At 44.1% G+C, this 15,290-nt stretch overlaps 3 protein-coding genes across 4 annotated transcripts in view; 2 read left to right on the top strand and 1 right to left on the bottom strand.

Annotated features, from left to right (window-relative positions):
- The window catches only part of LOC126035240 (uncharacterized), a 375,847-nt gene that overhangs the window by 190,996 nt on the left and 169,561 nt on the right, over positions 1 to 15,290 (top strand). The gene's annotated exons all lie outside the window — the stretch shown is intronic.
- LOC126035241 (zinc finger SWIM domain-containing protein 6-like) overlaps positions 1 to 15,290 on the bottom strand; it is a 185,916-nt gene that overhangs the window by 94,245 nt on the left and 76,381 nt on the right. The window lies entirely within an intron of this gene.
- Positions 10,244 to 15,290, top strand: part of LOC126035318 (uncharacterized) — a 35,987-nt gene continuing 30,940 nt past the window's right edge. Inside the window, exon 1 of the mRNA XM_049793818.1 lies at positions 10,244 to 14,366. Within this exon, the coding sequence (XP_049649775.1) occupies positions 12,356 to 13,546 (1,191 nt within the window). The 5' untranslated portion in view covers positions 10,244 to 12,355 and the 3' untranslated portion in view covers positions 13,547 to 14,366. The remainder of the gene's footprint in view (positions 14,367 to 15,290) is intronic.

Here is a 15,290-nt window from a genome sequence, read left to right as displayed (position 1 = left end):
ATGGTATGATAAAGTTATTGGTCGTGGGACTAATCCAGTATTTGCATTCAGCATTGTTGTCACCTCTACACTTCAAGAGCCATCTGTGGAAAACTCTTAACAATTACACCATTTACCTTTCCTCCTCGGAGAGCCAATCTATGGGCGAGACACCCTTCCTCCCCTTTCCCTTCTTCTCCAGGCTAGTTACAATAGTGTTTGAGAATTTTGGAAAATTTGAATACCCTTGGGATGTTGAAACCAGCATGGTCCTATTGCTAGGAACTAGCATGTTCCTGAATGTGGTTCAGGTCTTGTTTAATGTTAAACAACTATTTAAGAAGATCACCCAGAGAGATCTGCCCCAAGGCTGGATAATTATGAGTGGCAGGGTGTGGGGGGTAGTATGGGCAAGTACCTAGAAAAGTGGGCACCTCCAATGTTTTGGAAATTCACCCCTGAACAAGTACAGAATCCAGAAGAACTAGTAAAATATTTGGAAAAGGTATGCTGTCACCCCAACAATTCCAGAGAGACACAAATCACTGCAACACGATGGGGCCTGGCCCATGCCTATCGAATCTTGTTCAACACCACTCAGTACCCTCAAGCGAAAGTGAAGGTCTCTGGATCTAACAACAAGGCGACAGGTACTGTGGCCACTCTAACCCCAGCGAGCAGTACTGCAACTGAACCAGAAAACCAACCCGCACCAGTATCAGTTACCCCCATACACAAGAAGAAATATACAAAAAAAACAGTTCACTTAGCAAAGGATGAAGATGAACCAGGGTCATCACAGGAACAGGAGGAAGAGGCAGAACCAGAAGTAATCACCCAAACCCTATCCTTCAGTGAGCTGCGGGATATGTGAAAAGATTTCAACCGCAATATAGGGGAGCATATTATCACCTTGCTTCTTCGATGCTGGGACAATGGAGCTAGTATCTTGGAATTAGAAGGTAGGGAAGCCAAGCAGCTGGGATTGCTTGCCAGGGAAGGTGGCATTGACAAGGCAATTGGAAAAGGGACACAGACCCTCAGCCTCTGGAGGTGACTTCTGTCACACGTGAAGGAAAGGTAGCCTTTTAAGGATGATATTGTATGTCAATCAGGCAAGTGGACCACCATGCAAAGAAGTATCCAATATCTGAGGGAATTAGCAATGCTAGAGACGATTTATTATGGCCCAGACAACCCACAATTACCCAGAGATCCAGACGAAGTCCCACGTACATGACCCATGTGACGGAAGATTGTACGGAGCGCACCATCATCCTATGCCACCACACTGGCAATAATGACCTGGAAAGACGAAGACGCACCGACGGTGGATGAAGTGGCTCGCCAACTCCGGCAATACGAAGAAAATCTCTCCTCCTCCCTACAAGCCTGCATTTCAGCTGTGGAGAAGCTGTCCCGGGATTTCCAGCAATACAAAGAGGATATGTCCTATTCCCCACCTACCAGACCAATGTCTCAGCTATTAAGAGTGAGCATTCCTCTGCCCAAGAGAGAGAATATAGAAGGTACACACCGTGAGGTGCCCTGTGGTTTTACCTATGTGACCACAGAGAGGACACGAGGAAATGAGATGGAAAACCTACCTCGGTCCTAGATGCATGGGTACATGAGTTGCGAGGAAAAACCACCACAAAAGGGGATTCTACCAGGAAAAAAGCTGCTCCCGTTTCCAGAGTAGAAGGGCTGATCTTATTTCTGATCCTCTTGAAGGGACTTCTGAGTCAATTTTACAAGAAGTGAGTACTGGATACTCTGACCAGAATTACAGGGGACCTGCCTCCAGCCAGGTGGAGGAAAGGGATAACCGGGACTACTGGACAGTGTGGATTTGATGGCCTAGCACGTCAGACCCACAGGAGTATAAGGCTCTAGTAGACACCGGTACACAGTGCACTCTAATGCCATCAAGTTATAAAGGGGCAGAACCCATCTGTATTTCTGGAGTGACAGGGGGATCCCAAGAGTTAACTGTATTGGAGGCTGAAGTAAGCCTAACTGGGAATGAATGGCAGAAACACCCCATTGTGACTGGTCGAGAGGCTCCATGTATCCTTGGCATAGACTACCTCGGGAGAGGGTATTTTAGGGACCCAAAGGGGTATCAATGGCATGTCGCCAGAGGAGGAGGTGACACGGGCTGAAGAGGCCCCACTGTATAATAAACTGCCAGAAAAGGAGATGCAGTATGCCCTGTTCACTGACGGAGCCTGTCGCATTGTGGGAAAGCATCGGAGGTGGAAGGCTGCTGTATGGAGTCCTACACGACAAGTTGCAGAAACTGCTGAAAGAGAAGATGAATCGAGTCAGTTTGCAGAGGTGAAAGCCATCCAGCTAGCATTAGACATTGCTGAAAGAGAAAAGTGGCCAGTGCTCTATCTCTATACTGACTCATGGATGGTGGCAAATGCCCTGGGGGGGTGATTACAGCAATGGAAGCAGAGCAACTGGCAGCGCAGAGGTAAACCCATTTGGGCTGCCACACTGTGGCAAGATACTGCATCCTGGCTAGAGAATCTGGTTGTCAAAGTACGTCACATAGATGCTCATGTATCCAACAGTCAGGCCACTGAAGAACATCAAAACAATGAACAGGTGGATCAGGCTGCCAAGATTGAAGTGGCTCAGGTGGACCTGGACTGGCAACATAAGGGTGAGCTATTTATGGCTCGGTGGGCCCATGATACCTCAGGCCACCAGGGAAGAGATGCAACATATAGATGGGCTTGTGATCGAGGGGTGGACCTGACCATAGATACTATTGCACAGGTTATCCATGAATGTGAAACGTGCTGCAATTAAGCAAGCCAAGCGGTTAAAGCCCCTGTTGTATGGAGGGCGATGGCTGAAATATAAATATGGGGAGGCCTGGCAGATTGACTATCTCACACTCCTACAAACTCGCCAAGTCAAGCGCCATGTGCTTACAATGGTGGAAGCAACGACTGGATGGCGGGAAACATATTCTGTGCCCCATGCCACTGCCCGGAACGCTATCCTGAGCCTTGAAAAGCAGGTCTTGTGGCAACATGGCACCCCAGAAAGAATTGAGTCAGACAATGGGACTCACTTCTGAAACAACCTCATAGACACCTGGGCCAAAGAGCATGGCATTGAGTGGGTGTATCACATCCCCTATCATGCATCAGCCTCTGGGAAAATCAAACATAATGGACTGTTAAAGACTACATTGAGAGCAATGGGGGGGTGGAACCTTCAACCATTGGGATACACATTTAGCAAAAGCCACCTGGTTAGTCAACACCAGAGGATCTGCTAATCAGGGTGGCCCTGCCCAGTGAGAAATTTTACATAGTATAGAAGGGGATAAAGTCCCTGTAGTGCACATAACAAATGTGTTAGGGAAGACAGTCTGGGTTACTCCTGCCTGAGGCAGAGGTAAACCCATTCGTGGGATTGCTTTTGCTCAAGGACCTGGGTGCACTTGGCTGGTGATGTGAAAGGATGGGGAAGTCCAATGTGTGCCTCAAAGGGATTTGATATCAGGTGAGAATAGCGAATGAATTAAATTGTATAGTGTTAATTGCTATATAACTCTGCCACTGTATGTCATCGTCACTATAATTGTTATATGCTATATCCATGGCATTACAGTAAGAATCACTTAGATCAAGCAAGAATGAACTATGATAAAACTGAGCGAAGCACAGTAGTGATGGAACCAGAACTGACTCCAGCATGCAACAATCCAACGGTGTACACCATCCTCCTGCTGCATCCAATGTCATCTGCTCGTCACACCACACTGAAGCCCAATTCTACTCTACCGACCGAGAGGACTTTGCACCATCCCTCCTGCCCAGAAAGACTGGTATGACAGATGGAGCCCAAAGTCAGGGCCTAAATGAACTCAACAAACCTTTCATAGACATGGCCCATAGAATAAGAGAATGATATTTGTGTGTGTGTATACATATATATAAAAGGACGGAAAAGGTGATGATGATTGATTAGAATGTATAGGAAAGTACAGGACCTGAACATGATGTAAATAGAATAAGGGGTGGATACTGTCCTGTTTTCAGCTGGGATAGGTTTAGTTTTCTTCCTTGTAGCTGGTATAGCGCTATGTTTTTGAGCTAGGCATGAGAAGAATGTTGATAACACTGATGTTTTCAGTTGTTGCTAAGTAATGTTTAGACTAAGTCAAAGATTTTTCAGAAGGCTGGAGGGGCACAAGAATTTGGGAGGGGACACAGCCAGGACAGCTGACCCAAAGTGGCCAAAGGCGTATTTCATACCACGTGACATCACATCTAGCATATAAACTGGGGGGAGTTGGCCTGGCGGGGGGGAAATTGCTGCTCAGGAGCTAATTAGGCATCAGTTGGCTAGTGGTGAGCAATTGCATTGTGCATCACTTGTTTTGTATATTCCCATCCTTTTATTATTATTGTCATTTTATTATTGTCGTCACCATTACTAGTTTCTTCTTTTCTGTTCTATTAAACTGTTCTTATCTCAATCCATGACTTTTACTTTTTTTCCCCAATTCTCTCCCCCATTCCACTGGATGGGGGGTGTGAGTGAGTGGCTGGGTGGTACTTAGTTGCTGGCTGGGGTTAAACCACAACACCAAATATTAATGAACAGTAATAACATCATATGATACTGCTCAGCTGCTGGATATTTGAAAATGACCAGTGCTGTCTCCTCCCATCTAGCTGGGAAATTATGTAAGGATTGTGCTTTAGATAAAGAAAACCAATACAGGTTATACAGTAGAACATGCCAGGTAAGTCTCTGAACAGATAAGTAGTGGAAAAAATAGTGAATGATTAAAGGACTTTCAATTTTCTCAAGTTTGAACAAATTCAAGAATTGGATATTCCTTTTTTGGATGTGGATCTACGAGTAAGCACTGAGCAAGACAAAAGATATAGACAGGAGAAAATAGACAAGATACAAAAACTGCAACACCAGACTATTACTCCTTAACTCTACTCATCTCCTAGATGTCCCTCCAAGAGATTAATTTGAGATCCTCCAAGCACAGCTGGTAGGGAAGAATGGTATTCAAGTACCAAATTTAGTTTAACTTCTTTTTGGAAAGTGGTAGGAAAAAAAAATATGCATTACCCTGTATAAAGACCTATTCATTTTTTATATTACCTTATATCTTTCATCCCAACCTTTTATGTGTATCTTATCTGGTAAATCTCATAATGACAGAGAGTTTGCACTGATGCACTGTTTTTACAGCATATACTTATACACAGTTCCAGTCTCAATGAAACCCCTAGGAGCTACCAAAAAAAATATTTATATTTAGTTTTTAAATATAACCTCCAAGGTGTATACTGCAATCTAAACACTTAAATGAAAGGTTTCAAGAAGTGGTGGTGGTTTTGTTTCTCTCCTCCCCCCTCTGCCCTCCACTTTTAAGCTTTGTAACAACAAGAAATTCCCTTTTGATTCTCCCCTCTGCTTCTGACCCACACCTAACTGCTTTTCCAGTGCTAAGTAATACCAGCTGGGGTAGCTATGGATTAAAGCATTATTCACTTGCCCTGGGCTTCAGGAGCTGAAGTCTATGGTTCAATTTGCACAGGTTGTCTAGATTCCATCACCATCTCTCCAATGATGCATACACGTCTAAATTCAAACGTAGCACAGGCCAAAGTTTAATTTAATGTTGTTGAGAAGAGGGAGGCAGGATTGTTTTGAAATTCTCCCTGAAAAGCAGCCTGTTGTATTAGAACAAAGCAGCTTGTTTCTATTGTTCCTTTGTTTGACAAGTTTGGGCTGGTTAGAAAGGTCATTTATGCCTCAAAGCATCAAATTAACATTTGAGGACATGAATTTTAAAAATGGCTATTTACTTCTGCTCTCTGAATTGCTAATGATTTGAAAAAAAAAAAAAAAAAAAGAGAAAGACATAGCCAGACCCCAAAAAGAAAAAGAGCCTTTTCCTCAGGTAAACTAGGCCTTGATTTTATGTCCATGTCAGCACAAGCTGACTATATCTTAATTAAACCTCACAAATTAAGCAGGTAGCCGAAATGATGTCAAACAAAAATATAATTTAATTACTCAAGAAATACTTTTTGGCATATCATATGCAACTTTCTCCTTCACTTCCGCATAGATAAGCTCCAATACTCACATTGTGAAATCTCCACTAACAGTAACAGCTTCCAAGCATGCTTTGTACTGACTTGCAATCGTTAACACAATACTGCTCATCTTGTTAATCCTGGTTTTAATAAACTACATCTCTACTCATAACACAAATACAATTATTTATAAGTGTTGGAGTTTTAAAAAGAAATAAAGCCTATGTGCTTTTAAACTAGATAAACATAAGTATTTGGGACCGAGTTCTCTAAACATTAGGCCTTCCACTCCCCACCTCTGAAAGCACTTGTGGTTTTTGTCAGCCCTTCACAACAAACATCATCTAAACTAAAAATTGCATTTCAATGAAAACCTTACAAGCTTACAAAACATTCTCAAACCCACAAATATTCTTCAAAAACAATCAAGTTGAAGTCAAATTATTCCAGTCAGGTGCAGTTTGAGCAAAAGTTCACACTTAGTCACTTGCTTTCTCCAGCTCTCCAAAATCTGTTTAGCTATGTTGCATTCATTTCCTCCTCCCAGTAGAAGGAGGCAGGAAGACTAACTGCAGATAATGTTCCCCACCACATGCAGGTCTTGCTGGTCAAAAGGACTCTATTTTTAAGCAATAACTCCCAAACAATAACACCACCAGCTCAACTCCAGCAGCTAGTAAAGCTAATGCCAACTAAGTTGTTTCAAAGAGGTGGGGCAGTGGGAGGAGCCCAAGGTAGCACACACACCTCCCTGGGAAATGTCCTCACCTGCCAAAAAGAATCACCCAGAATTCACCGGGGGTTGTTTTGTAATGCTCCATTGGAATGGGAAATTTGTATTTATGGCAAAAAAGCCACATTCACTGTCCAAACCTTTCAGCCAAAAAGAACCACCTCTATGCTCTTTCACAGTCAAAAACATTTCAGATTCAGCATCCACAAGAGCTCAAGTATCATACCAAATGTAATGATTCCCTTCCAGCCAGGGCAAAACTCACAAACTCAGATACTCCACGGTATCTTAAACAGACACTGTTCACCTAAAAATCAACTAGATTGTCACAGAGTGTATACTGAGTAATCTGTAGCAGCAAAAGCATGGCCTAGATGTTGCTAGGCACTATTTCATATTAAATACAATTGTAACTCACTAGTACAAAACCAGCTGTTATATTGAATGGAGCAAAAAAATTCAGACAACAGATTCTTACACAGGCAAGCGAAGTCAAAGTTTTCTTCATGTTTCCACCTGTCGATGTGAAAAGTATCTCATTGCTTTATGCAAAAACAAGAGAGTGAGCAGTGAGCAAAGAAAAAACCCAACCTGCACAAATCTGCTTATAAAAATGCTGCTTTGTAACTTTCTTGTAATTATTGTGTTATTTGTTGAAACATCAATGCATGGAAAAGAAAAAGTACAGAGTTACCCACAGAAGTGTCATGGTTTAACCCCAAGCAGCAACTAAGCACCACGCAGCCGCTCACTCACTCCCCCCCCACCCAGTGCGATGGGGGAGGAAATCGGGGGAAAAAAAGTAAAACTCGTGGGTTGAGATAAGAACGGTTTAATAGAACAGAAAAGAAGAAACTAATCATGATAATGATAACACTAATAAAATGACAACAGTAGTAATAAAAGGGTTGGAATGTACAAATGATGCGCAGGGCAATTGCTCACCACCCACCGACGGACACCCAGCTAGTCCCCGAGCAGCGATTCCCCGCCCCCACTTCCCAGTTCCTATATTAGATGGGATGTCACATGGTATGGAATACACCGTTGGCCAGTTTGGGTCAGGTGCCCTGGTTGTGTCCTGTGCCAACTTCTTGTGCCGTGGCTGGGCATGAGAAGCTGAAAAAATCCTTGTCTATAGTCTAAACACTACTGAGCAACAACTGAAAACATCAGTGTTATCAACATTCTTCGCATACTGAACTCAAAACATAGCACTGTACCAGCTACTAGGAAGACAGTTAACTCTATCCCAGCTGAAACCAGAACAAGAAGTTACTTCCAAACACAGAGGAATTACTCTTTTAGTGTGTACAGTTATCAGCATGAAAAGCCAGATACTGTACTTTTACATTATCAATTTTGCAGCTAATAAATTTGTAATAAACCCTTATTAAAACAACCATGTAATTCCAGCCAGGTAGGAGCAAGTATGTCAAAACCTGTGAATCCTTTCCCTTATCTTTAATTTCAGTTAGCATAACATGTAGATTACAAGGATTTGTGCAGCAACTGTCACTTCAAAGAGCGTACTTTGAAATAGCCTCAAGAGAAAAAGTTACCAAAATTTCATGAAGTTGGCCAAAACCAAGCCTGTACTCTTCTAGTCTGCTCCTACAGATACAAATCTCAAAGCACTGGAGAAACGCAGATGACACTTGTAGTGGGTTGACCTTGGCTAGCCGCCAGATGCCCACCAAGCCACTCTACTGCTCCCCCTCCTCAGCAGGACGGGGGGGAGGGAGAAAATAAGATGGGAAAAAACTCATGGGTCAAGATAAAGGCAGTTTAATAAAGCAAAAACAAAGGCCACACGCGGAAGCAAAGGAAAACCAAAAGATTTATTCTCTACTTCCCATCAGCAGGCGATGTCCAGGCACTTCCTGGGAAGAAGGGCTTCAGTATGCGCAACAGTTGCTCCGGAAGACAAATGTAATAATAACGAATGCACCCCCTCTTTCTCTCAGCTTTTATTGCTGAGCAGAGGTCATATGGTATGGAATATCCCTTTGGCCAGTTTGGGTCAGCTGTCCTGGCTATGTCCCCTCCCAAGATCTTGCCCTGCCCCCAGCCTGCCGGTGAGGGGGGCAAAAATGTTGGAGAGACAGCCTTGATGCTGTGTGAGCACTGCTCAGCAGTGGCCAAAACACTGGTGTGTTATCAACACCTTTCTAGCTACCAATACAGAGCACAGACTATGAGGGCTGCTATGGGGAGAATTAACTCCATCTCAGCTAGACTCAATACAACACTGTATCTCAATGTACTATTACAGTATCTCTGTAACATAAGTACCAAACTGTGATATGAGAATGTCAGCTAGTACAAAAGAGCTCTGTAATACGTTTCAAGGCTAAGAACAAGGGTACATCATGTTTCACAAAAAATAATCTTGCATACTTCAGCCATCAGATGCAGTTAACAACAAAGGACGCAAAATCTTTTAAACCAAATTCTAACTGAGCAGGATCCAGTTTTTCCCTAACTCTGGGCCTCCTACTAGCACAGGCAGACACATCCAAACCATGCCAACTGGTGTCTTGCTATCAGGATGCAGACAAAAGATACACTCAGCACAATGAGCTGTGCCATTTACATCCTAAAATTAATAAAACATAGTTTATATTTTGAGAATAAGGTAAAAGAGTGGAATACAGTCGGCATCAAAAAAGGTTCAAATCAAAAAGATACAAGAGTTCAAAGTTAAATTTTCTATAGAGACTGAAAAGTCATTTTAACAAAAGTTTAAGAAAAGGCTCCACTCGCTCATTTAGCTACAGACCCCTGTGGATACAGTTATTTTACTGTTGTTAGAAGTATTAAGAGAAAAATTTAAATAACTGTTGTGATGGTCAAGCCAGCCACCTGCAGTCAAGTCTACATCATGCAGAAGAGCTCTGACTCACACACTGCATTTGGTGTGGGGTTCCCAGAGACATTAACATTCAGTTCCTCCTTGCTGCTGCTCAGCTGAGACTCCTGCAGTCCTACAAGATCAGGCACCAATTACACTGTCACTATGGCTCACATCCTGGTGTAGGGACAGTATGGGATGCTGGGCAGACTGACTTTCAGCAAAAGTTGCCAAGTGTCTGGGGAAGGAGATGGAGAAGTGATATACAACAAATGAGATGAGACAGAAAGGTTGTTTATTTGTCACCCCTACTGTGTCCAAATCCCATCAAGGCAAGCATCAAGCAAGAGATATTTTCATTCTCTTGATTCACCAAGCCAGAAGAGAGAAAGAAGAAAAAAAACCCCAAAACAACAAAAACCTCTGCCTTTTTAAAGCTAGAGGGGCATCTCCATCCCCACCCCATGAAAATTAAGAAACAGCTGCAAAACAAAGGCATTTATATGCCATGGCACATTAAAAAAAAAGAGGGGGGGGGGGGGGGGGAGAAGAGACACTTGGTAAACTTTCACATTCACCTTTTGCAAAAACTTCTACTCAGAATCACTAGAAATGCCTTTTGCTGCACTTAAAACCAAATTATTTTTGGCTACTAATAATACTCAGGAAACTAGTTCTGTTGAGTGTTATTTTCTTACCTAATCAAATAGCTGCCTAATTTATTATTCCTAATTTATCCACCAGCTGTGAGAGCACTCTGCTCTCAGTTCTCTGGCTGCAAGAGTTTACCAGATGGGCAGTCCCCAAAGACAGACCTAGCAGGGGAAAGCAGGGGAAGAAAAAGTGGTGTCTTCATCAGAGCCCTTGCTAAAGTACTTTCTGTACAAGCTGTATGCGAAGTTGCCTTTTAGTTAATGCCTCTAGAAAAGAAGTGAGGCAAGGACATGTTGTGTTTCAACTTCTTTAGTTATTAAAACTCAAGACAAGGATGCAAATTTTTGCACCAGTACCCCTTTACCCAAATAGTCAGTACAAGAAAAAAACCAAAACAAAACACAACAACATGGCACTTGATACCCTGTCAGGCTGTCAGGGAAAGGAGGATCACCCAGGAAAAGTAGCTAGTATCCACATGGCATTCATTAGGAGTTTGATCTCTGTGCCTATTATTACTCTATTATTAGCTTTTCAGAAGCATTCTGGTGTTTTGTTCCTGCATACTTACACTGACATTGTACTGAACTACTAATACTTCATCAGTACAGATGGACAAGACCTCTACAAGACAGGACCACCAGCTGGTAGAGCACAAAGGGAAAAACCCATGCTATTTGGGTACCAGCACTGAAGCACTGCTCCATACTTCTTTTTAAAAATGACAATAAAATCTATACCGCACAAGATTTCTTAGCGGATACGTTACTGGGTACGTTTCCCTTCAGTTTACGGGGCAAGGGCCTCTTTCTCTCTAAACTGCTTCTAGGTTTCTTTCATTATGAGTCACCATGACAAGGGACTTCAAGGTACAAAAAGCAAGGAGCACTGTGCCTTGAAAAAACAGGCTCCAAAAAAGAGAAGTGAAACAGAAATATGAGGAACAATATCTACCAATGAAAATCAAGTACACAAGATTGCTTCTGCCATGTTAATTCATAGATTTAATCAACAAAGAAAAAAGAAATGCACGCTTATGTAGATATTTTAGTAAAATCCACAACCTTGAAGTTTAATCCACCTCCACACATCAAATTAAACCTCTGACAGTGAATTTCAGAAGCATGCAATGTGTTAAGCTTTATGTGGTGCCTATTCTTTGTGGAAATGCAGAACTTCAATGATTCTCTCATGGCTCAAACCCAATATACCTAATTTCTATTCAATACACAGCAATATTTAGGTAGCTTGAAAGCTCCAAAGTCCTGTTTCATTATGGCTGTGCCACATTTAACTAGACTTAGTAATTTTATAACTCAAGAGGAAATCCCAGACTGTGCTCACTGGAATGAGAGGTGTAAAACTAGTCTGATTCACAGAGGCAACACAGAGGCTTCCTTATGGTCATGCTACATGTTAATGCAAATAATGGCTGTGTGCTTTGTCCTGGCAAATAATGGCTTTGTTGTGCTGTGGGAGCTATCTTGTGGGGACAATGAAGGAAATTGGGAACGTGCTAATAAAATAATGTCTATGTGCTTTTTCCTAGCAGTGATGGCTTTGCTGTGTTGTGGGAGCTATCTTGTGGAGGAGATGAGGGAACACATCTCCCTCTCCCTACTGGGCACTGATGTGAATGGTTTTATGATGCAGGCTCCCAAGGTCCTTGTACACCCTTATGTGAGCTGTTCAATACTAATAATTAATACTGGTGGCATACTATGGGTATTGTGGAACCTGGTCTCGTCCTGGTATAAGAGAAGACAAGTTTCAGGTGAAGCAATACTGAAATGTGCCCTCAAGCGACCAGTCCCTGGGTGGCAGGGTATATGGAAGGATTTGGGCAGATTCCTAGGACGGTTATCACCTCCCATAATCTGGGAATTTACATCCGAACAGGCAAGTAACCCTGGCAAACTGACACGCCACCTGATAGAAGGGTGCCTTGCCTATCCCAATGAAATCCAGCAGCTTCTCGCACTGTACTGGGGCCTGGCCTATGCCTAACGAGCCATAGTTCAACACTCTCAGAAGACCATGGTTGAGGCAGGGACCCAGACTGCATCTAAGGACACGATGCTCGAGATAGGGACCCAAACAACAACAACAACTACAGTAATTGCCCCAATAGTGAAAAGGAAACAGTGGACAAGGAGATTGACAGGTCCATACCATCGATTAGTGAGGGAAGAAGAAGAAGAGGAAAGGCTTGATTTAGAAGCTGGTCCTTCGATAAAGAAATTGGAGGAAGGAGTGAGGGAACTTAAACAGGAAGCGGAAACTACCCGGTCCCTGATGTCCTCAGAACTTCGGGACGTGCGGAAAGATTACAGCCGCCAGCCAGGTGAGCGGATTGCTGCCTGGCTGCTCAGATGCTGGGATAACGTGGCTGATAGTCAGCTACTGGAAGGCAAGGAAGCCCAACAGCTGGGATCCCTCGCTAGAAACAGGGGAATTGAAAAAGGAATTGGAAAAGAGGCAGCAATTTGCAGTCTCTGGAGCCGGCTCCTCTCAAGTGTGAAGGCAAGATATCCATTCAAGGAAGATCTTGTGAATTCATCAGAAAAGTGGACTACCACAGATGAAGGCATCCAGTACCTGAGAGAGTTAGCAGTGGTGGAAGTCATCTACAGTGATCTAGATGATGAGGAAGTCTCCAAAGATCCAGAGGATGTCCTGTGCACATGGGCCATGTGGCGAAAGGTGATTCAAGGTGCCCCAGCATCGTATTCCAACAGCTTGGCAGCAATGTATTGTCCAGATATGGAAACACCAACTGTGGAGAAAGTGTCATCTTGGCTCCAAAACTTTGAGGAAAATCTCTGTGTCTCCTCATCCCTACAGGACAGTGCCTTGGCTGTTAGGGATGCTCCAAGAAATCAGTCTTCTCCTGCCCCAGTCAGAGGGAAAGGGAGCCCAACGCGTATGCCACGTGGTACTCTCTGGTTCTTCCTGCATGACCAAGGGGAGGACATGAGGAAATGGGATGGTGAACCCACCTTTAAGCTGGAAGCCCGCGTACGTGAACTGAGAGGGAAGACAGCTGTTAAGAAGGGGTCACCCAAGAAGAAGGCTGTCAGTGTTGTTGCTGTAGAGGCCCAAGAAAGCAATCAGCGATCCTCCAAGCATACAAAAACTGAAAGTACTTCCCTTCATTCTGGTGAGGGGACTTCTGGTCTGGTACCGCAAGGATCGGACAGTGAATATTCTGATGAGGAACAGCAATAGAGGGTCCCTGCCTTCGGCCAGGAGGAGGAAAGGGATGACCGGATATACTGGACTGTGTGGATTCGATGGCCTGGCACATCAGACCCACAGAAGTATAAGGCTTTGGTAGACACTGGTGCACAGTGTACGCTGGTGCCATCAGGATACAGGGGCACGGAACCCATCTGTATCTCTGGAGTGACAGGGGGATGCCAAGAATTGTCTATATTGGAGGCTGAAGTGAGCTTGACAGGGGACAAGTGGGAAAAGCACTCCATTGTGACCGGCCCAGAGGCCCCTTGTATCCTTGGCATAGACTACCTCAAGAGAGGGTACTTCAAGGACCCAAAGGGGTACCGGTGGGCTTTTGGTGTAGCCACTGTAAATGCAGAGAAGATCAAACAGCTATCTACCCTGCGTGGTCTCTCGGAAGATCCCTTCATTGTGGGATTGCTGCAAGTTGAAGAACAGCAGCTGCCAATTGCTACCAGGACGGTGCGCCGTCGGCAATATCGGACAAACCGAGACTCCCTGGCTCCCATCCATGAGCTGATTCATCACCTAGAGAGCCAAGGAGTCATCCGCAAGACTCGCTCACCCTATAATAGTACCATATGGCCAGTGCAAAAGTCTGAAGGAGGGTGGAGGTTAACAGTAAATTATCACGGCCTGAATGAAGTGACACTGCCACTGAGTGCTGCTGTACCAGACATGTTAGAACTCCAATATGAACTGGCATCAAAGGCAGCCACGTGGCATGCTACAATTGATAATGCCAATGCTTTTTTCTCCATTCCTTTCACAGCAGAGTGCAGGCCACAGTTTGCTTTCACATGGAGAGGTGTCCAATACACCTGGAATCGACTGCCCCAGGGGTGGAAGCACAGCCCTACCATTTGTTACGGATTAATCCAAATGGCACTGGAACAAGGCGATGCCCCTGGACTTTTACAATACATAGATGACATCATCGTGTGGGGCAACGAGGCTGAAGTATTTGCGAAGGGAAAAAGAATAATTCCGATTCTTCTGAAAGCTGGTTTCGCCATAAAGAAAAGTAAGGTCAAGGGACCTGCACAGGAGATTCAGTTCTTGGGAATAAAATGGCAGGCTGGACGCCGTCATGTCCCTATGGATGTGGTTAACAAGATAGCAACTATGTCTCCACCAGCTAACAAGAAAGAAACACAAGCTTTCCTAGGCCTTGTGGGGTTCTGGAGAATGCATATTCCAGGTTATAGTCAGCTTGTGAGCCCTCTCTTTCGAGTAACCCAGAAAAAGAACTATTTTGAATGGGGCCCTGAACAACAACAAGCCTTTGAGCATATCAGACAGGAAATAGCTCGTGCAGTAGCTCTTGGGCCTGTCCGGACAGGACCAGATGTACAAAATGTACTCTACACTGCAGCTGGGGAGCATGGTCTCACCTGGATCCTGTGGCAGAAAACACCAGGAGAAACCCGAGGTCAACCATTAGGGTTTTGGACCCGGGGGTATCGAGGATCAGAAGCTCACTACACCCCGACTGAAAAAGAGATACTAGCAGCATATGAGGGGGTTTGAGCCGTTTCAGAAGTTGTTGGTAGAGAAGCATATCTCCTCTTGGCACCACGATTGCCCGTGCTACACTGGATGTTCAAAGGAAACATCCCCTCTCCACATCATGCAACCAGCACTACATGGAGTAATTCGATAGCACTGATCACGCAACGAGCTCGACTGGGGAAATCTAACCGCCCAGGAATTCTGGAAGAGATCATGGAAT

This window comes from Accipiter gentilis, chromosome W, assembly GCF_929443795.1.
Source record: "Accipiter gentilis chromosome W, bAccGen1.1, whole genome shotgun sequence".
Classification (NCBI taxonomy): Eukaryota; Metazoa; Chordata; class Aves; order Accipitriformes; family Accipitridae; genus Astur; species Astur gentilis.
Note: the sequence above shows the minus strand (reverse complement) of the source record. Positions and strands in the feature narration are given on the sequence as shown.